At 42.2% G+C, this 22,557-nt stretch overlaps 1 protein-coding gene across 17 annotated transcripts in view; it reads right to left on the bottom strand.

Moving 5' to 3' along the window:
- FNBP1 (formin binding protein 1) overlaps nucleotides 1–22,557 on the bottom strand; it is a 91,561-nt gene that overhangs the window by 27,414 nt on the left and 41,590 nt on the right. For all 17 annotated transcript variants that reach the window (XM_057401517.1, XM_057401527.1, XM_057401524.1 and 14 more), the window contains exons 5-8: nucleotides 15,087–15,149; nucleotides 14,254–14,358; nucleotides 1,373–1,501; nucleotides 281–427 (exon numbers count right to left, since the gene is read on the bottom strand). In XM_057401517.1, the coding sequence (XP_057257500.1) occupies nucleotides 281–427; nucleotides 1,373–1,501; nucleotides 14,254–14,358; nucleotides 15,087–15,149 (444 nt within the window). The remainder of the gene's footprint in view (nucleotides 1–280; nucleotides 428–1,372; nucleotides 1,502–14,253; nucleotides 14,359–15,086; nucleotides 15,150–22,557) is intronic.

Here is a 22,557-nt window from a genome sequence, read left to right on the forward strand (position 1 = left end):
AAGGGCATTATCCTAGTAAAAGTTAAAAATATTGCTGGAAGGAAAAAAAATAGGTTGAAAAACAAAAAGTGTGGCAGTAGAAGCATTTCTGGGTGTTAAGCAGATTTGGGAAATAATCTGAGCACATCCTGCCTCAGACAAAGCATCTTGGGACGAGAAGCTGTGCTTTGTTTTAGTTCTATGACTGCGAAGTTTCTGTGCAGCAGCCTGGACCCGGGATTTAAGTCTCCATATTGTGTGATCAATAGTAAAGATGAAAATCAAGAATCTAAACACTTACATTCTTGTGATCAATTGATTCTGCAGCCTTTGTTATTTCATCCAGACACTTCCCAATGATAGGGATCACTTGGCGGTCGACCTCTGCGAAAGTTTTCATGGATTCACCTATCCTCACAATTCTTCTTTCCTCCATCTCTTGTATTTTCTAAAACATCACATTTCATTCAGATCAAATATCAAGATTAACTTCACAATTTCAACCAATTTTTTTTACCCTGAATCCTTTAAAGTTCATGGTTTAAACATACTTGAGAACAAACTAGAGCAGCTGTTATCTCAAGACACTTGGCTGAAAATACCATGAAGCAAAAGGAGGTGTCTATTTAACTTAGGAGGTCCAGTTATAAGAAAACGTGTATTTGCTATGCAAATATCAATCATTTGATATCAGATGACAAGCATGTGAGTTTTTCTCCCTTGAAGAGGTTGTATTTTCCACTTCTGATGCTCATGAACCATTACAATGGAACAGTCATATAGAACTTCTGCTGTACTACATTAATCTTCCTTGGTTCAGACAAGCACAAACTCAGACTGTCAGTCATTGTAAATGTGACGGCTTTGTTCTCTCTCTACAGTCTTTCTTTAGGTCCACTAAGACATAATCGACATTAAACCCTTTGACATTCACTACTGCAGAATTATTGTGGTTTATATTTAAACATCTGTGAAGTCTGACGTGAACACAGGTTGTAAAGGGCTGTGAGGCTTTACAGATGTAATGATGCCCAGCTGACTCCTGCCCCAACAATGCAAATAATGCTCTCATTCCCCAGCTGCATGGACACGAGTTTAACAGAGCAAGATTGTGAGGATTCCAAAAATGACTGTAATCTGTCATGCCAATTCAATGTCACCTTCCTCATTTATTACTGATTAGTTGGTATCTAGTCTAAAAAAAGGGGACAACCTATTCTACCAAACTCTCAATTTCTTGGGCTGGCAAATTGCATGCAAAATTTGCTAACAGTGACCAAAATCACCAAAAAGGAAAAGACAGGGTCATAGAAATGAAGCAATATGCAATATGCCCCTCTATTCTTACCAAAAGATTATGAGCTACTTTATGAGCAGTGCCAGTGACCCTTACCTGGAAGATGTGTGGTATGTGTGTGTAGTAATGGTCATGCTGCTCACTGTTGAACTTCTGTAGAGTGGAAGAATACTCTGCTTTGCTGTCTTCTGCCATTTGATGTCGCAGCTGGGCCTGCTGTCTTGCCTAAAGAAATGCCAAAAGAAACACAGAATTTATACTACATGGAAAGAGATTGAATTGTGTTACTCCTCATCTTACTATCCTTACCAGTAGACAGCACAGGAATGTTAGCATATGGGTCTCTGAACAGTTCAGCTTTTGGTTTACTCGTGATTTTTTTAAGCAGTTGATCTGTATCTCATCCCTGGCAGTGTTCAAGGCCAGACTGGATGGGGCTTTAAGCAACCTGGTCCAGTGGAATGTATCCCTGCCTGTGGCAGGGGACTGGAACTGGATGAGCTTTAAGGCCCCTTCCAACCCAAACTACTCTATGATTCTATGTTCAGCATAAGCCTGCAGTGTGCACACTGCGGCTGCTCTTTTCTTGGTTTACAACACACTGTTTCCACAACCAACCTCTGTTCATACTGCATGTAACACCCAAGTTTGCCCCTTTACTAGCCCACTTAACAGGCACACAAGTCTTGATGGCATCTGCTTTTTGTTAATAAACTACTTACCTGTTGCCTAGCAGTATTTTGGGGGAAGGTCAGTGCCAAGAAACCAACATGGATTTTGTGTCATTTCACATAATCATGACAAAACACCTCAACTCAGGCTCCCACTGTGCTCTCTGCAACGTCCTTGATTTACACTTCCTTGAACAGCACTGGCATGGAGCACACAAGGAAAGGGGAGCCTGAGGAGCAGCTGAGGCACGACTCCCTCCCTATTTTTACCCACACGGATGATTTGCTACCCAGCACAGCAGAGCACTGGACTATTAACCTCACTTCTTTCCCTGGAACAATCTGTCCCTGAGTGACCCTTTCATATATTCAGATTCCTCCCCTTTCAGTTCTGTTTCCCAAGGCCTCTGTTATCTGCTTTACTGCCCAGCTTTACTCCCTCACTGCCTATCCCATCCGTTGATTTTAGTTGCCTTTTGCTTCCTTGCTGTTGGCCTTCATACAGCGACTCTTCCTTCTCCTCCCTTCCTACATCTTCATTCTCTGGCTGAAGCTCCCCTCTTTCCCACTTCCCATTCACCCAGCTGGAGCTGTGCTCCCACCCTGCTCCCTTTCCATGTGCCCCATATCTGGGGACCAAATGCTTGCTCCAGCGAGAGCTCTCTTATTGACTGATGTGAGCCCAGGACTTGGCTTTGTAAATCTAAGCTATCCTGAGTTCACACTCATTTTTCAGGCACCCACCCTCCATTGCCAACCTAGCCTTGAATTGTGGATGTCCAGAAAGTGTTGGAGTCCAATCACTTCCTCTATTTCAGAAAAACCATTTTAAGAAAAGGGTTATTTTATTTAATTTAAATTAATTTGGGGTGTTTCAGAGAAACTAAATGATTTTAGTGTATTTTAAGAGGGCTCCCATTAAAAACAGTTCAGAATGGGGTTAGTCTTTGAACTGTTCCAAGCAGACAATAGTTTCCTGACAATAAATCCATGAAATACCAAATCATGGAACATTTTAGTAATCATAACTGGAAGGCAACAAATCCTGCCAGAAGGTTTCAAATCTCAATTTGAAAAGAAATAGGTTTCACTCCCATCTGTCCAGCTCACACAACTCACCTAATAATTTATTTCACCTCAGATCAGCTCTTTCTTTTGCAAGCACAGTCAATGGTAGGAATTTCCCAGATCCCCCTCATATTCTTTCTATGGTAATAATTCAAGTGCAGTTAGAAAATGCTGGGCACTGAGTGTGTAACAGGAGATGAAACAGTAGCACCAAATGGAAAAGACTGACTATAACCAAATAAACTCGGTAAAAGACTTTGCTTGCTCCCCAGGAGTTTAAACTGCCCACTAACTCCTGTAAAGGATGTATATATCACTTCAGGATATATTTATGTGCTGCAATGAAATTCCAACAAGCCATATCAATCCTTTTTCTGCCCAACTGCTATATAGCTTATTAAACTTTATCATCCATACACGCATAGATAGCTACATTTAATGAGCAGAAATCAAGATAGCCTTTGTACCACGAACAGCAAAACAAAGCCATGGCAAGGTGGACAGCTGAAGAGTAACGTACACTCGGCTCCCAATCCCTCCCTCAAGCCCCAGCTGCTATGGATCAATATACATTTGTGAGGCCCATTCTCTTCCTCTACCTAAGAGCAGCCCATTGTCTGGCTAGCTTCTGCACCAGCCCCAGTCCCACTCGTACAGCTGGGGTAGCGCAACTCAGGAATTTGTCCCTTGACTCCATTGTTGAAGCAGGAAAACAAGAAATCCATTATTCCACATTTCCAGGCAGATCCAGCAAACATGAAGCCATCAGAGTTCATACTCAAGAGCAAGCTCTTTGGCTGGACATGAGCAAAGGAACTCGGAGCTAACTGTATACAGGAGTAGATGCTTGGTTTCCAAAACAATCTGAACTGGTCCTAAATAAGATGAGAAAGTAAAATTGGGAACATTCCAAACCCAAGAATTTTTCTATGAGTGCCCCAGTGATGCTTTGTTTCTCCAGGTCACTTAATGCATTTGGCAAGCTTCAAACACAGTTCAAATATTTTCCAATGAGGTATTTGGATCTTAAACTAAAAATACTTTTAAAAGGGCTAATTTTTTTATGATGACTTCATTTGAGTATGTCACTTAAAACTAAAGTGATGCTGATAAGAGTAACAGAACTGTATTTCATAGCTTGGTTCCTGCACTCTGCTGAAGGACAGGCTGATAAAAATGGGTTGGTGACGTGAAGCTTCACATTCAGAGTAATGGACGCAGTGGCCTGGAGCCGCACAGAGTCACAGGAGCTATTTCAGGAGTAATTTATAGTTGAGCTTTCCAGAGAATAAGTTTTTGCCACCTTTCCTGCTCACTTGTGCATGCAAAGAGCTTCAGAGAAGGTAATTTTGGGTTGTTGTTTTTTTTTTTAGAATTAATGTTACATTATTTGCTTTGAACAGTTTTGTTTTTTCAGCTGGAAAGACTTTGGAATAATTGGTCTCTAAACCAGACCATGACTTTAGATGCAAGAGGCAGCTTTCAGTCAACATACACTCTCCTTTAACTGGGCAGGGATGACTGAGCATACCTCCCATTTCCAGCACCACCCATGAAACAATGATCCAGATGTTCTACAATCTGTTGGAACACTCCATGGTAAGAAATGCCCAGGCTAGGTACATAGAATGCAACAAAAGATCCTCTCCTTTGTTGAAAGGAAGGAAGAACAAGGTCATTTCATTCTCCACAGGCCTTGCAAACATGCAGGACTAGTAAAACTTTATATACTGATCTGAAATCAGTCCTTTGGCCATCTTTAAGATGGGTACTGTGGGCTCTTAAAGTGCGAGCAAATGTCAGCAAGCTGCTCTGCATTACATGCGGCCTCTTATGAGTATTTAAGAAATAACTTTGTGTAGGTACCTTGCATACAGATTTTCCCCCTACATCCAGTTTGATATCAAAGACAACTGGTGATTAAGAGTAGGAGAAATTTTTAAGTACAATTTCTGCCATTTCAGTCTCCAATACTGAAAAGAATGAAGGATATTTTGCTGAGAACAATTTTCTAAGACACATTCCAGAAACAGCAAGAGGGTCAATAGACACACTGTCTTCTGGGTTTACACAGACAAAAAAATGCAGCTCCTCGAGGCTGTTATGGTGGGAGTGATATGAATAACTGAAAAGGGCAGAAAAAAAAAGCTTTGGCTGCTATTCAGCTGATCCACACTAAGTGGAACAGTTCAACTTCTCAGCAGTTGCTCGTGTCCAGAATGGCAGTTTCCAGTCAAAACTCTGGTGCAGTTTTCTTTCTTCTCTCTTTTCTCCCATTCTTTCCCCACCCCTCCTTTTTTGTTAAACCCAGACACCATGTGAGATGCATCACTGCCAGGCCACTGCCTGCCAGCATTGAACTGTCTTTGGTAAATCCAAGATCAGCTTCAAGTGCAAACACAAAAAAAGTCATCCCTGCCCCCATCTCAGCTACCCAATCCCTTCAAAATAGCTTAATGATAAAGGCAGACTCAGAAACACTTCACCAATTTCAGGAATGCTTTCAATTGCTCACAGAGTTTTCAGCTGCAGGCTCTGGTCTTCCCTCCATGCAAACCTCACATCGCCACGCTCTGTTACGAGCGGGCACCAGCAGCAACGCTGGCAGTGTTTGCAGAATCATTAACAACAGTGGGAATTCTGCCATGGACTTCAAAACGCAGCCAGGGTTTCAGGCTTACATTTACATAGCCTCCAAATTGAGCTCCGCTGTTTACTATTTTACAATAACCAGTTTGGTTTCTCTGAACTGGCAAGCAGAAAAAGGTTTGGAAATTTGCTCTCCTGAAAGCAAGGAGATAGAATGAGGGGTGCAAAACAGACAAAGGAGAAAAATCCTTTTAACATTAGAAAATAATCTGAGAATCTACGGATCCCTGAAATCCTCTGGCTGAATATAATATACAATGAGCGAATTGCTGGCAGGGGATGGAAAAGCATCACACATCACAGGAACTGTTATCTAGTGCAGTTGCATTGCACGTAATTCTGCCAGACTACAGAAGTGCACACTAACAAGAGATATATCAAAGGGACAGAATACCAACAAAGCCCTAACAAGAAAAACAACCAAGTTTAATGGAGCTGGGACAGTAACACAGCAAGCACATTGCACAAGGCTCAACAAGGACTCCCCTAACTGTGTCAGCTCTATACTCATAGGACCAGTCCTGCAACATGATGGTTCTTGCTGATTAATTGAGTCTGACAGATAAAGCTTACTTGAAATGTAATTAAGTGAATGAGCCCAGGACTTCAGTTTCTTGGCTTTGGACCTCAGTTCTGCCGCAGACTCCCTTGTACAGATTTCAAGGCTGCATTTTCCACGTATAAACCAAATGTATCTGTCTTTTTTATCACGTCCAACCAACCACCTCAATTTGGTCTGCAAAGTGCTCAGAGCAGTCTAAATGTTGTGTAAGAGAAGGACCTTTACATAAGAATTGAGAACAGCAGCATGTGCACCGTGACACATGCCCGAGAAGCACCTCTCAGTGTCCAGCTCCAAGGCCCATGTGGAATAACTGCCTTGAATCAAAATGTTTCTCTCCTTGCGCTGCCATTCTCATGGCATGAATACTGAACATCCAAACTCTGGGTGACCAAACTGTAAATTCCTGCTAACATCCAGCTTGGAGCAATGCAGTTCCATGAGGATACCCACGAAAAGCCTAGTTTATTACAAAAGAAGGTGGTGTTCAGGGGGAGATCAGAGGCTATGTGGACTTGAGGGAGGTCACAGCAGTGGTTTAAATGATTTCTGGAGATCTGTTTAGTTGTACTACAGAGGCAATTCAATTCTGTGGTGTATAAATGTAAGTGTTGAATATAAATAATGGAAATTTTTTCTTGAATAAACAATGGAAATTATTTCAGGACTGTATGTGTATAGATGGCTTAGCTCATACTTCGAATACTGGGCACAGCTCTAGTCATCTCTCTCCAAGAAAGAATTTACAAACACAACCAGTGCAGAGTGGATCATCAGGGTCGAAGTTACTCGTATGAATTTGTTAGCATTAAAGCCTGACTTTATGGGTACAGCACACTGTGGACCAAGAGATTCCCTTGACTTAACAGCAAGCTTCTGAGTTTGCTCAAAACCAGAAGAGGAGAACAGAGATGGAAACATAGACAAATACCCAACGAGAACTACAAGTTCACTGCATGTAGAGATGCAGTCAGAAAAACAGAAGTTCAGCTCCAATTGAAATTGGCCATAGGTGTCAAAACTAAGGAAAGAGGTCTTCAGTTACAGTTACCAAGCAGAAACAGAAGGAAAATATTTGCCACTGTTAAACAGGAGAGGGGAATTGATCACCATCAATGCTGGAAAGGCAGAGGTTCTCAACACTTCTTTGCCTCTGTCCCTGTGAGCACTGCTGAGCCCCAGGCCTTGGGAACACAAATATAGACTGATGCAAACACAGACTCACCATCAGTGAATGAAGAGTTGGTATGTGAACTGTTATCAGAAGCTTGACCTCTACAAATCGATGGGTCCTGACCATATCCACCTAAGGGTGTTAAAGAGAGCTGCCTAATGTCATTGCGAGACCATAACTTCACAAAATATTATGGAGAATGGAGATGGGGGACGTCCCAGAAGACTGGAAAAAGGTGAAGGCCACCCCCATCTACAAGAAGGGCTTAAAGGAAGATCCAGGAAACTATAGGCACATCAGTCTCACTCTTTAAGGGACTCTTGACCCTGGGAAAGTTATGGAACAAATCCTCCTGTGGCTGTAACAAGTCAAATCAAGCACATGATTGGGAAAAGCCAGCACAGACTCAGCAGAGGGCAAATCGGGCTTGACAAACCTGATCATCTACAAAGTCACTTCCTCGGCTGATGTGGGGCAAGCGGTGGGTATTGTCTACCTGGATTCAAGCTGCAGTTGATCCTTAATTCAAAATTGCTCTTAAGCCTCCCCTCCACACCCCTTTTCCTCCCTAACTTGTTTGCTCATTTAGCAGTTTACCTCCCAACAGAGTTGTATTGGTACAAAACTTAGATTGCTAGGGAGAGCATTACTGCAGAAGAGTACTGCTAAGAGGAAATACAAACTCAGATGGATTTACTTATCTTACACTGACTGTTACTTATGTTCCTTGATCTCTTAACACCAAACACAGTGTATGCAGGGGATACATATGGGTATTTATTAAGTTTTCCAGCCACTCTGCTGCAGCCATTAACTCCTTATTGTCTAGAAATCAACATATTTCCATCAGTCATGATTCCAAAAGGGAAACAGCTGCTATATGCAGAATGTCACAGACAGCAGGTTGTAAACAAGGCTCTCTCTTCCAGAAATCCAAATTACTGTCCTGAGGGACTTCCAGTGTTCACACACTGCATCATCCATTAGGAAGGAAGCAGTTCAGGAAGGAAGCAGTTCAGGAAGGAGCTCGGGGTCTGCATAACCCAGAGGAATAACATTAGTGTGAATCTAATGGCCTTACATCACATTACCAAGAAAAGACTGCACTTGACTTGATGGGAGATTTGACCCACGTCACAAGCAAAGGCAGACGGGTTGATAGAGTTCCACCTGTGAAGTGAAAGCAGCTGCCTAATCGAAGTATGTAAAACTCACACCAGCACGCAAAGAATGGGAAAATCTTATGCAATAGCTAACTCCCAAGTAAGAAATGCACAGGCCAGGCCGTCCTGCGCTATGTCAGTACTGAGCCTTATGCAGCTTGCCTCGGTGTTTCACTGAGCACTGCTGCTCCACTTTATAAAGTCATAGCAGAACATAGGAAACCAAAGCCTCTGGAACCATTCACTGCAGTATTTGCCATCCTAATGGCACAAACACCATGGAGCTTGTCCACCTTCTAACATTACCTCTACATGGCACTACATTTTCCAAATGCTGAGAAGTTCATTATTCCAGAAGGTGCCTCAAGGTGGGGAGAAGACAGGATATAACAAATCCCACTGTCACTGGGCAGATGGCTCTGCACCTCCTGAGAAACTAGGCCCATTAAGTAGTTCTGGTCTGCAGAAGACAAGCACCCACAATCTCAGGTTATGCTCCAGAGTTTACTGCTGATAGTCAGTCTTCACTGACTAAACCTCAGTGACGCACATTGCAACAACAGAGCACTAAGCTGGAGATCCTCCTCTGTGGTTTGTCTGTGGGGTTCCGGTGATGCACGCTGCATGCAGCTCCTTTGTGACCGGACTGCTGCTCCAACAAAGTATGCTGCAAATGATGTATTGCAGGACAGGGCTGAAACACAGATCAGAGATTTCTGCAGAGCTCAAGTTAAAACAGCTGAATGCAACCTTCACTGTAAGGATTTGTAAACTCTCAATGAGGAGATTTGTGTCCTGCAGTGCAGCAGCCTGCAGGCTGGAAAAGCAGTTTACCACTTGACAGTGTTTGCACAGGCAAGAAGATCAGCTTATTCCAGTTTCCAGGTAGCAGTATTTCTACATGTGATCAGTAAGACTTCGCCAGTGATTCAACTCATGACTACCCAGGGCAATCTAAGTGGACATGTCTTCTATGGAGGAGATACAGACTCTTTGCATTGCATTGAAATTGATGCAGGGCACCCAGAGAATATGGGCGTAAGAAAAGAGGAGAAAATAAAACTTCAAGTGTGAAACACCAGCATCTCTCTCCAGTTATGTTTACAGACTAGAGAATTAATGTCATTGTGGTATTGTATTACAAGGTTTTATGCCTTTATGCAAATCTTAAACTATTCTAGGACTCAAAAAATCTTGGGTAGAGCAGGCATAACCTGATTTGAAAGCTGCAGAGCACTGGGGGAGGCTGCTAGAGATTGCAATGAGCTTGAGGTTACTTCCATTTCCCTCCATTTTTCCACTTCAAAACCAGAACAAACCAAAAAAAGGCCAGTACATCTAAAACTTGTACGTATTTCAGCACGGGAACAGAACCATTCATTGCTTTTAGATACGACATGGGATTGGGCAGAGAAGAGAGGAAGGAATGGAATGACAATTCTGTAATAATAATTTTGGATAGAAGTTTGGTTAATTTTGGAGTAATTTTGATTTCAAACTAGCAGCCGACTTGCAACAAGCTCAAGCTGCTGTAAGCATGTAAGAAAGCAAATTCAGAAGGAAAACCCCACTGCCCCAGAAAAGATGTCTCAATGTCACAAGATCCAGAAAAAGATCTTACTACAGGCTCACCCTTTCTGGGAGCAGGCTAAAGACTTTCTAAAGATGAATCAAAACCCCACAGCAACACAAAACAGTGTTTTTTAGCATTTTTTTTTAGCAATGTCTGAAGCTTCTTCACTTAAAAAAGTTAAGGTTTCTAACTTTTTCTAAATCTGTTACTACTACTTTCTAAATCCATACCACTCCTACATTTATCTGAATACCACTCAAGTGGAACCTTCCTAACATAAAAGGAACAAAAACCAGAACAAGGTGATGAGTCCTGACTTCAGGACAGCAGTTCTGGGAACTCAAGCACAGCTCAGTTTTTACTGCTCAAAGCTGAAGCTGTTTTCTGGCAAAATTAGTCCCTAGGACACCATCAATACAGCTGTGCTACTCTTCAGCAAAGCAAAGCAGGTACTTCAAACTTGCTGTCCTTCCCCTTTACTGCTGTGCAAATCAAGAGGCAAAGCGTTCACCCCCTCCCATGGTTGGCCTCAGCCACTTCCCCTTTAAAAACAGGTTCTATCAAGGTCTACTTTGAAAATAAACCTTCAGAAAACCCAGCTGAGTGCTGCGAGTTTTTTTTCCTCCTTATTACAAGTCTGCAAAGGCACCACTGGGTACCACATTATCCCATAAAGATGTCAGCTCTTTAGTGATTGCAGCTCTAAAGGGAAGGAACAAACAATAGTGTGCTTCCTTATATGTACACCAGCTCTGTGCTGGAGCCACAGACTGCTTCCCCAAATGGTCAAAAAACTGAAGCAGCTCCACTGTGGTTTTTGAATGAGAACAGCTTTAAAGCTCACATCCCACCACGATTCAAGTGACGCTGAAGCTTACGGTGATACCTACGAGGCTTCCCAGTACTGGCATCAGCAACTTGCTATTTACTAAGCGTTTACTTACGTTTATGAGGCTGTTTTCACAGTACAGCTTTCTGTGACCCAGTAAGCTCCTACCCAGACTTTGCTAAACTGAACTGACAAAACCAGCACCTTCTGTTGCAGTTCAACATCTCTCCACGAACATCAGCTGCCAGTGATTTAAGAGTTTCAAGCAAATCCAGGAAAGGAGCTCAGGGGCCCAAATTCACTCTCTGTGACTCCTGCATAAAGACTGCAACCATTGCAGAGACTGAACACAGCCTTTGCTCCATGTTCCTGCCACCAAAAAAGGAGATTGGAGGAAATAAAACTCAACACCCTGCTCTCACAGAGATCAACAACCAGACTGGCTGGCTGCGGAGATGACTGAGCCCATCCTGGCCACAGAAGCAGCACAGAAGGCATGTGCCCTCTGCAAACTGAATCCGAGATGGTCCTACAGGAACAGTCTGGACCCATATTCCATATCCAGCCCTGCCTCTAAGCACACAGCTGAGGCCATGCACAAAACAGTCCTGGAGAAATAAGGAAGAAAGTCACAGTTTGCTAGGAGTAAGCAGACGAGTGGCAGAGGAACAAACTGTAATACCAAGAGTTGTCCCTTAGGCAAGACTATAATAAGTGCTGGTAGCTCACAGCTCTGTCATAGCATTTGCTGCTGCATCTGTCAAAGGCTACAAGGACTGAAATATTGGGAGACTTCAGCACTTCAGAGCCTCATACAGCCTAACTTTAAGTGCATTAGGGAATTGCTGCTATATATTCTTTCGATTGTATGAGTCATTGTGATCACTGCCGAATTTTAATTCCATTACTCTATAATGCAAGATGCAAAAAAACAGCTCTAGTGTCTGCTCATGTTTGCAGGTACAAGCTAAAGTAGCCAAGGTGTCAATCTCGAGCTGAAGAAATGAGGGCAACTGATTCCACTGCTTGAAGAGCGCCTTGTTCCGCCAAAGTGAACAGCACTGGCTCTGAACACAGCCAAACTGTCTGCTTTCCTGGCCAGACAGAGTTCTGGGAGCTTTTGAGAGCAGGAGTGCAGCAGCCAACCCATAAGGGGCAAGAGAAATCAGAACCTCTGCAATAGAAGGAGGAGGTGAAAGTCATCAGATTGCTTCATTGGAAGTTGAGCAGCTTCTGCATGTCCCTGGAGCGAGCTGGTGAGCGCTGCCCTGGCAGTGGCGCTGGGTCCAACAATGTCCTATTCTGCACTGGGGAGTTATGTCAGAGCGGTCCCAGTCACACGGGCAGAGGGAAGCAAAGAAAGCGCATTATTCACAGCCTGACATGGATGAACCCGGCCTAGCACATGCACTTGGAAAACACTGTTCTCTCTGTTCAGTAATATTATTTCACATTCCACTCGTTTTGATAACCTTTTCCTTCTCCATCTACCCCGCTGATGGGAAAGTCGACCAATGTCTTCTCCTGAGATTAGCCAACACACAAAACTGCAAGAGATACCACTAAGCCTCATTTAACAATAACTAACAAATGTATATAATAAAAAAGCTAGAGAAATTTAGAAGGGAAGCCCCCCCCCCAGTGTAGGGATTGATTCCCAGAATTTACTTAATGCTATCAGATTGCTAATACACAGCCTTTCACTCTTACCGGAAAGGTAAGGTTTACAAAGGGATGTAGAACTAAGGAAATTCAGGCCTCTTTTGTTTCATGTCTCTGCGTCCCTTTGACATGGCCTCAGCTTTGAAAAAGAATCTAGGGCAAGTCCTAATTTTATCTATAAAAAAACCCTGTATTCTAAAACCACTTTATACAGATAAAGCAGAGATGATCCTCCTCTCTCAGAAAAACCCACATGTGGTGTTATATCTGTAACAAGCCGGCATTCATCTGTGAAGTGTCCCGGTAAATCCAGAAGGCAACAAAGGATCAAATCTGCATGGTGAATTTACAACTAATAGCTAAGCAAATTACAAGACCACAGAGGTATTTTTTTCCTTTGATGTGCAATAGCACTTTGGGGATGTTTTCTGAGCTGCTTGTTCATTTACTGTCCTCATTTTTAACAGCATCCTTGATGCTATCTGCTACCTCCTGGATGCTCAGTGTACTAGAAGCATCTTAAGATCACACAGATGTATAGAAAAATTTGTATTTGATAGCTTCCCAGGATGGAATTAACTGAGAACAGAATGAAAAACAACTCTTGAAGAGCTAAAGCTGCATTTTACAGGGGTTATCTTGGACTGGAACAGATTCCTTACCTATAATTCAGTTTCCTTTCCTATCCCTGCAACAAAACACTTCGGTATATTTTAAGCTTCAGCTTTTTTTCCTTGGCTTTTCTTAAGAAACAAACCTTTTCAAACGTTCTGGCTATTTTCTACCTATATGACTCAGTACAAAACGGCCCTTATATATTGTAATGTGATGCTCCTGATCAACCTTACTGCATCTTCTGAGCAGATGCATAACACCAAGGAGAACCAATTTAAGCACACTTTCTCTCCATTGTTTCCTTCAGTTACAAAGTACATCACTGGACTTCAATACTTAAACTTTAAGTATCCTTCTGCATATCCAATCCTGAATCAAACTAAAGAAAGAAAATATTTCAAGACATACATGCTGAAACAGCAATACATGCTTAATATTAAGCACCATTTTAATGTATAAAAGCCACAACTGACTCTGCAACCAGGCAGCAACTAAGAAATAAAAAGCTACATGCCATCTGTGACAAGCATGAATTCCAGGATTCTGCATAACATCAAAATGCGTCCTGCTGTGAACCTAGCACCAGGAACAACAATCCCGGTCACACTTCATTGCAACCAGTGACATCAGGACATCTTCAAAGCATTGCTCAAAAGGCAGCTCACTTCTACCTGGATCAGAGCAATCGACAATGTGTGGTAACTGCAAGAACCCCCCAGAGAGCCCCCAAAATCAACTGTGTCACAATCTGGGATTACACAAAGCTTATTCTGCATAAACTCATTCAGAGCCACGACAGCTAAACTTGGATATCACCTACTGAAGAAAACTGACTGTGTCCATTTAGAATCTTTATGCAAATCAAGGTCTCTGCAAAGATCTCCCTATTTTTAATTACCCTCCAGACTGTACATGAAGCATTAAGCCCCAGAGGGTTTATCCTACCAGCGGGAGTGAGGAGCTAAACCCATCAAATCTATTTACAAACAGCCTCTCCACCCTTTGGCTTACCTTTTCAACATCTGCTTTTGTAACATTGATGTCAGCATCCATTTTCTCAAAATACTGCTGTGCTCGATCAGCTTCTTTGCAATCACGCTCAAACCGCCTTTTACTCTGGAAAGGAAAAATAGAAACCTTCATTATGGGAAAGAAACACAATACCAAAATCTACCTGAAATCTATACCTGCCCCTAAACTGTATGTCAGTTTAGGCTGTTCTTCAGGCTGCTTAATTCTACCAGCATCATTAGTATTATATGTTTTTCCCTGGTGGCATTTCTTCTGCTCTTGTAGGCAAGATCACTTCCTCCCTACACTTAACTCCCTCATTCTTATAATGCACAAGGGAGTTAATAAGATCCATACACTTACAAGTCAGACTTTTGGTTTCTGATGTCCCCTTTCTTTATCCTTCCCTCCACTTACAGTCTCTCTTTTTATTCATCATATGAATGACAATTCCAATGTATTTACTTTTGAGAAACAGCATCTCAAGAGATGGTCTCGTTCCATTTCCTCACGCAGTATGAAGCTATTCAGCTTACAGCTAAACAGCACCCTCAGGGACTCCACATTTCCAGCAATGCTTAGCACACTTTTCAAGTCATATCAAATGAAATGCTACTCACGATAGACATAAATCCCACAGAAAGCCAAATGTGCTATTAAACCAAGCTTTTTTGTGTCTACCAGTGTATTTAAGACAGTGGAGTTTTAAATATCCCATTTCTACAGTTCTTATCCATACACCCTTGCCATTCCAAATATAACATTTGGAACCATCTCCATGAAAATAGTATAAAAATGACTTAAAATCGCTATCTAAGGAAGTTTCCACTTACTGCTTCAAGTTGTTTCCAGCAAGTTTCAATATGCTGTTGTGCCTTTCTGCCATCGTGGAAGTGCTGTTCAGAAAAAGAGAAGAAGCAAACATTTTGAATGACAAAAGAACAAACAGCCAATTACACTCGAGGAGTTGCAGAAAACAAGCAGCAATGCTTCTGGCAGCTGTGTTCTGCAACGCTGGTGAATTGAGCAGGTGTATGATGAGTATCTGATGTCTCAGCAGGCTGCAGATGTATATTTGCATCCATTATAATGGTTAGTTAGACTAAGGCTAATTAATCCCTTTAGCAATTCTACCTTGCATTGTTCACTGTATCTCGTAATTACTGGTTTCCCATACCACAAAATCTGAAGCACTTTCGTCTGAAGACTGTTTCTTTGGTCTCTGAAAGCAAGCGCCAAATTAAAATCTTTCTTCACATGGCATTTACCAAGATGCCCTTGATTGGCACATTCTGACAACTGATGTTGCTCCTGATTTTCATTCAGACTCAACATAAAACCTTCTTCTTCCTCATCACTGGCTGCACATGCAAGGCCAGCTACTCATTTCTCTTGAGAGGTGCTCAATTCTCTGGGGCGTCCATTCCCCCCCCCAAACCCTCCTATCCCCACACAGTGGGGGTGCATATGTGTGCACTATATATGTCAGTTCCATCATAAATGACAAGGAACTTCGCCTGACTTGCTTTTTAGAGCAAGACTCTTAATTGCTGTTGGTTTACATAACAGTTTTTAGCCCTTACACCATGCTCTTCATCAGAGAATCTAGTATGCAGTAGATATTAACCCCTATCTTCCATGTGCCTCACTTTTCCTTGGGGTAAGCGATTCAAGATTGCCACATAAGTCAATGACTCAGCTCTAAATAGGAATGTTAATGCAGCCCCCAACTGACCTCTAGAATAGGTTACTCCCCTAACAAACCACCTTGTAAAATAAATACTAAGACAAACTACAAAGAAGAAGAGAGATGCCTACAGCAGAAAGTCTCATTATTTACTGGCAATCAGGATGCTATATTCAAATACAGGTATGGCTTCATGCAGTAAACTTGAAAAATTAAGATCTGATATTGCCAGATAATCCCACTGGAACATTGTAGCATTCACACATTCTCAAACCCACATATAGTCAGACAATAGATGTATCTTAAGCAAAATGATTATCACCAGTCTGCTAGGGTAGATCAGCTCCAACTTAATAGTAGCCTGCCACAAACTGCCAAAACAAGGAATGTACCTGCAAGCACTTCTTAATTGGCAGGTACTCAGTTTCCTGCATCTTCCATTACAGACTTTTCCTATCAGAGGAAAAATTCCCCTGGTACTTTCGTATCAGAGGCAGGTTTCCCGAGCAAACACCCCAGTGACATTTCCCAGCTGGCTCAATGAGGCACATCAGCAAAAAGCCCCAAACCTGCAGTTCTCTGTCACACCACACCCAACAGACTTGTATTGCCTTAAAAATCACAACCACCTTCAACTTGCCTGCGAGAACAGACACCCACCCCCAGTGTCCTCTGGATACTACTGCATGTAGTCTCAAACACTGGCTGTTAGGGACGGATGCTCACATACAGTTGAAGATACAGGCACTCTATAGCTTCAACTTTCTGGACAGTGTCTATCTCTGCACAAAGCAGAGAAGAGAGGCACAATGGCAGTGATGTTTTTAATTCCAGGCACGTGCCATGCTCAGCTCTGGCTCTGCTCCTGCCTACTGAGGAGGGAGAGCGTGCAGGAGCCCACAGCCTGGCACTGCTGCGGCTGGGCGCAGACACCTTTTGCCATACACCCAGATGGTACTTGTGCAACTCATCCCCTTTCTGGCTTCTCCAAGAACTCAGTCACCACATGAGAGCATTAAATTTAAACAGACCTAACTGTAAAACTGCTGGGGCGGTGGGGAAAGGCTCCAAATCTATTTCAGTTCTTTTGTAGCTCCCTACTTCCTTTCAACTCTGCATGCGACAGACCCCGTGTCTTCCTCGCCGGGGGGCTTTGAAACACTCCTCATTTCAGGCTTAGAGCTTAGGAAACCAGTCCCAAGGAGCACCAAACACCAGTCCCAAGAACCAACTGTAATTTAACACTACATTTTTCATTGTTTTGCTAATGAGCATGGAATTCATGAAAGTCTTTTAGCAGTGAAGCTGCAAGTAAAATGACTTGGCTGTCTTCACAGTGCATTTCCTGCCTCCCCCTGCTTTTGTTTGTGTGCTCCCCTCTTCACCGGCTCTGATTTTGCTGGAGTGTAGGAAGGGACTTCATTTGGGAACAGCAGGCCTGCATGGAACCTAATACTGTCAGCGACCCATAAACTGCAGTAAAACAACATGTCAGGTTAATTTAACAGCACAATTGAATATGGGATGAAGGATGAACCTGGAATCAAAACCATATCAGATAGCAGGACTATCCCAAACTCATATTTTTAAACCACTTTGTAGTTAATAATGTAATTTTAATTTTGCTCTCTTATTTCCAAATTTGTCTTCCCTGTAAAATAAACCCTAAAAGCTGCTGGAAGTACATATGAGAGAAGCAGAAAGCATGAGCAGTGCAGCTGCATCTTCATCAGATTTTGCCATATTTTCCTTTTTCCTCCCCTCTCTTTTTGTAAAAGAAAAGATCTTTTACAGAAATGGAGCACTGGGATGTGAAATGGACATTACTGAAGATTAAATAGTGAAAGCGAGGAACTGATGCCAAGAGACAGTCTGATAAATACAGGTGCATCCCAATTTGGAGGTTTCAGTGCAATATTGTCCTTTTTAGTTCAACTAGTTCCTAAATTTATTGCCCCCCATTCTCATTGTGTTAGCCCATATCTATCCCTGTTATGAGATAAAGCTACACATGATAACACATGTAATATGTACTGAGAACACTTCTGCTTTTATAAACCTATTGCCCCCAAAGCAGGATTTCTGCTTTCCGAAAATCCATTTGTATATAAAGCAACTAAGTGGGATGTTCCAACTCTCTGTATTTCTTCAGTACCCCATCTTACGGGTAAGAAAATAGAGACAGCACGGTTAAGTGATCTGCTCAAAGTCATACAGGAAGCCTCCAGTTTCCTCAGACCCTGTAACTATCTTCAACTTCCGCAAACTCATTTCCTTTACAATCTTCTTAAACAGCAAATGTCTTTCAGCCTTATGAAAGTTAAGAGTTGAGGGATTTTCAGCACAGCAGTAAGTTGCTTTATGATGCCTCTGGGCATTATATTCTAAAAACCTACCAGCTCAAGGAACACTCAGCTACAGTAAAGGAAGAAAAGTTTTAGGAAGAACAGGAAATCCACATAAAGACCCACTGTACGTGTGAGTTTTTCCCCTTTTAAATCCAGCCATACCAATGGGTGTGCTCCCCTCATTACCACGCTGTGCTTGAAACAGCTGGGAAGAAATCCTGGCTGCTGTGCAGTCAAAGACAAAACTCTCATTGACTTTTGTTCGGCTCTGATTTCACTTGCGTTGATCAAAACACTGCGAGCAGCGAGTGAGGTACCTACAATCCAGCGCCTGTCACTGCCAACACCATTACAGTAAGCAGCAGTGGGATAGTTCTGCAAAACTTACACAGCCCCACAGCTCTGGGAGCAGAAAATAAAAGCTTGTTAGAATATGTCCCTCATCTTTCTAACCTTTTAGAGGAGCAATAGAAAAACAAGATGTAGTTAAAAGCATCTCCTAAAGGACAATACAGTCCAATAGTTCTGCTGAGGAATTCCTGGGCAGTTTTAAATAAAAGAAGTACCTGAAGCAAGTAGACTACCAGTATGACAACCAGGCTGCTTCAATGCTGAATCAAAAACAGACCATGTGAACTGGTTTGAGAAAGGCTGAAACAAGACAGACTTGGTTTTTCTTAAGGAAGTAAAGAGCAATTGATTACATGGTTAAACTTGAGACTTACACATCTACAGTCTGTTTATATTATAACTAGTCAGAAAAATACAGTTTTTATGCACAGCATATGTTGCATTTGACAACATCCTATTTAAGAACATTCAGAAAAGAGATCTATGACAAGGCTGCTTCATTCTCATTTCTGTTTTCAAACTGGATCACGTAACACAGTGAAAAAACTGTTACAATTTGACTTCTGTAACTGTCACTCTCAGCTCACATTGATAGTCAATATAAACACACTCCCAGGAACTACTACCTCCTCCTCCAATTCAAACTCTATCTCCATTTTTGTTACAAGTGACTCCTAAAATAATGGCCAGCGATAAAGCAAACCAGAGACGGAAATTAGGGAACATTACTTCTTTTCCTCCTTGATTTTCTCAGCTCCATTTGCAAAAAGCCTTGTCAGATGTTCTTTTCCTGGCTGCAAAGACAGGAAACAGTCTCCTCAGAAGAAAGCTTTGTTTCCAAGAACAGCAACATATTCGTGAGGTCTTATCGCTCTCATTTGTAATAAGAGTAGCATAAGAGTCCTGCAAATGTTGACATGAAACACAGGTCTTCACACATGTTCATCAGTACCACATCATACTGTGGGATAATCCTGCTCTCCTTTGCAGCCTTCCATAGGAACTTAGTGTTCACATCTACTCATTGATCAGGTCAAATCTGAAGCAGATTACATGAATGTTGTTCACAGCTGGTGTTCATTTGACTTGAGTCTTATCCCGAAATGGAGCATTCCAAACAAAGACCAGGTTCAGACAATGACCAGATCAGTCTCACAAAACAACCAGAACTAGCTGCCCATGCCTCCTAGAAGATGTGACACCAGAACAATAGTGATTAGCACAAACCGGGAAGACACTGTGACAGTAGTATTTGTAGTAACTTGACAATTGACGCTACTTGAGCTTCCGTCTCTTCTACTTCCCAAGTCTTGTCACAAAGCTTCTCTTCCACTGATCCACAACCATCTCAACAGGCTGTCTCTTCCCCCCATATAAATGGTCTATGATTCCTGTATAACTCTTGCAGCAATAAGAAAACTAGGAAGTGTAGAAGCTAACAGGCAAGGAAATATTTCTTGTTTAAGTTGCTGCAACCTTTTAGCCGTTTCCCTATAGCCTCCACGTAAATATATACCCACACATACGTATTAAGCCTGGCACCAGATGTATAAAATATTGAATGTTATTAACTAAAATGACAGCTGAACATGCTCACATGTACCATTTACATCTGGCCCTGGACAAACAGCATTAACACATGCTTAAGGTATGCTCTACAAGCACAGCTTTCTTGCTGCTCGTTCATTTTACATCAACATTTGTGGCTGGCTGGATAGAGCACAAAGGGGAAAATACATGTGGCCATGCTCAACCCCTCTCACCCTCAGGCACTTCACAGTCAGGCACTGAGCAGGAAATGTTACTGTCCATAAACTACATCTCTCATCTCATCCCTCCCACAGGCTGTTGCTCTGCAGTGCAATATTCAGGCTAATATGCAGAAAATGTAACTCCATTTGTTTGCAACCATATCCTGGTTCCCAATCAGAATCCTGCATGGAGTAAACAGAAGCCGATTTATTTATTTGAACTGTTACTTCATAGTTCAATGCACCCATTCAAAACTGGGAACAGCAGGATACTAAGCCCAGTGGTCTCAACTTTAACCCTGCTAAACCCAAAGTTCATATTATACCTTTTCAGCTGAATGGGATATTGGTATTAGTTTCCCATGTGATTTTTTTTGGAAGCTTTTGCAATAAGCACTTGCTTTTTCCATCTCAGCACAGTCCTTCACTGCACAGTTAGATGATATGTACAAATATTTAACATGGTTTCATTAAATCTGTACCACAGTTTGGGGAAAACCAGCAAACACTCAATTAGAATACACAGAATTTATTATGATCTTTCCTAACCAGTTTTCTGCATTCCTTCATTTCTTATAGCTGCTACATAACACTCTATGAGTACAATCGGACTTCATGAAATACAGCTGAAATATCCTGTAAGAACAAACAGACTTGGATCCGTGTGCATTGTATTTATCAAATAGATAAATATTCCATAAATGACCACTGGAGTTTTCTTTCTGTTCATAAACAGCTCCTCATAAATAGCAAAGCTTCTACCTGTCAACATAACTATTTGTTTAATTTGTATAGCCTTATACTTAGGTTAAAACCAAGTATTTCTAACTCCACTCAGGAAGCAGTAAACTAGAATTGGGTTATTCACAGACCAAAAGGCGGGGAAAACTCAGTTTCAACTTGAAGCTTGGTAAATCACTTCCTTCCTTGTCTCTCTTTTCCTCTTGCTACTTCCCACTTTGCCTTTAGTTCATCATTTCTGGAAGGCAGCAGTACCTCTTTGTACCTCTGCAGCACGCAGCACAGCTGTGCTCCACACACTCCGAGACCTTGAGGCACAAAACCCAACAGGGAAGAACCCATTGTGTGCTTGACAGGGTCGTATTCTGCCGTCCTGCCCCACGCTTGCACGGTACATTATGCTGTGAGAAATCCTGCTGGAAACCACAGGGCTGTTTGCAGAACAGGGTGCTATTCAGAATGAATGAGTGTGGCAGAATTCCTCCAATTACTGACTTTTCATCAACACCTGAGAGCCTGCAAGAAACAGAAAGTTCTCTGACACGTACTCCCCTGCATGAATACACACAGGGAGGGTGCACACACTCCACCATAAAGAACCAGACCCATAAGGATGCATTCATTCCCTGTTCGCCTTCTATCCCGACGCAAAATGGAATGTATTGACATCAGGTAAATTCTCTCCCAACCACAGAATTTCAGTGCTGCACCAGTCCAGTCTGCAGCAAAGCTCTTGGCTTGTACTTCACTTTCATGCTCGATTGTATGGAGCCAGCCTATCCCCAGCGGGAGGTGTAGGTAGAGGTGAAAGCAGCGCTGGTAATAAGAGGGATAGTTCATGACTCCCAAAGACATTTGTAGCAAAGCTGACATGAGCAACAGCTACACCAAGCAGCTGCTGCCAGAGGAGACCATGAGTCAGACTTAGTTTGTGACCACAGATCTAAATCAGAACTGCCCCAGGAATTAATCCTAGAATTCCTATTCAGATCAACTACAGCACTGAGAGGATACCTAAACCAAGTTAATTCCTGCGAGACTTTAAGACCAAAAAGGGAATTCTGAATGCTTGCGCAGCACTGGCTCTGTGTTTGCTCAGGTAAGTACCACCTAAAGAAAGGGTTTTAAACCTGCGTAGCGTCTAGGTTATTTTAATATTGATTTTTTAATAGAACAAAGCATGCTGAGTAACTCAGCAGCCACAGCAATGTGGAGCAGCAGACTCCCCCAGATGAGCAATCAAAATGCTAGTATCTTTCCCTCCTGTAGAAAAGAACTGGTCTGCTTCAAAGCTATCACCACAACCATCAACAGCTGCAGTGGGTGGGAGAAGAACAACTTGTCAGTACATTTGCAAACTGCAAATGTATTATCTGTTAATGCTCATGAAGTAAAGCCCAAACACCCCTCTTGACATACCTGAGAT

Source organism: Pezoporus wallicus, unplaced genomic scaffold, assembly GCF_028554395.1.
Source record: "Pezoporus wallicus isolate ANWC-B61680 ecotype Strahan unplaced genomic scaffold, APGP_CSIRO_Pwel_v1 contig_8013, whole genome shotgun sequence".
Taxonomy (NCBI): Eukaryota; Metazoa; Chordata; class Aves; order Psittaciformes; family Psittacidae; genus Pezoporus; species Pezoporus wallicus.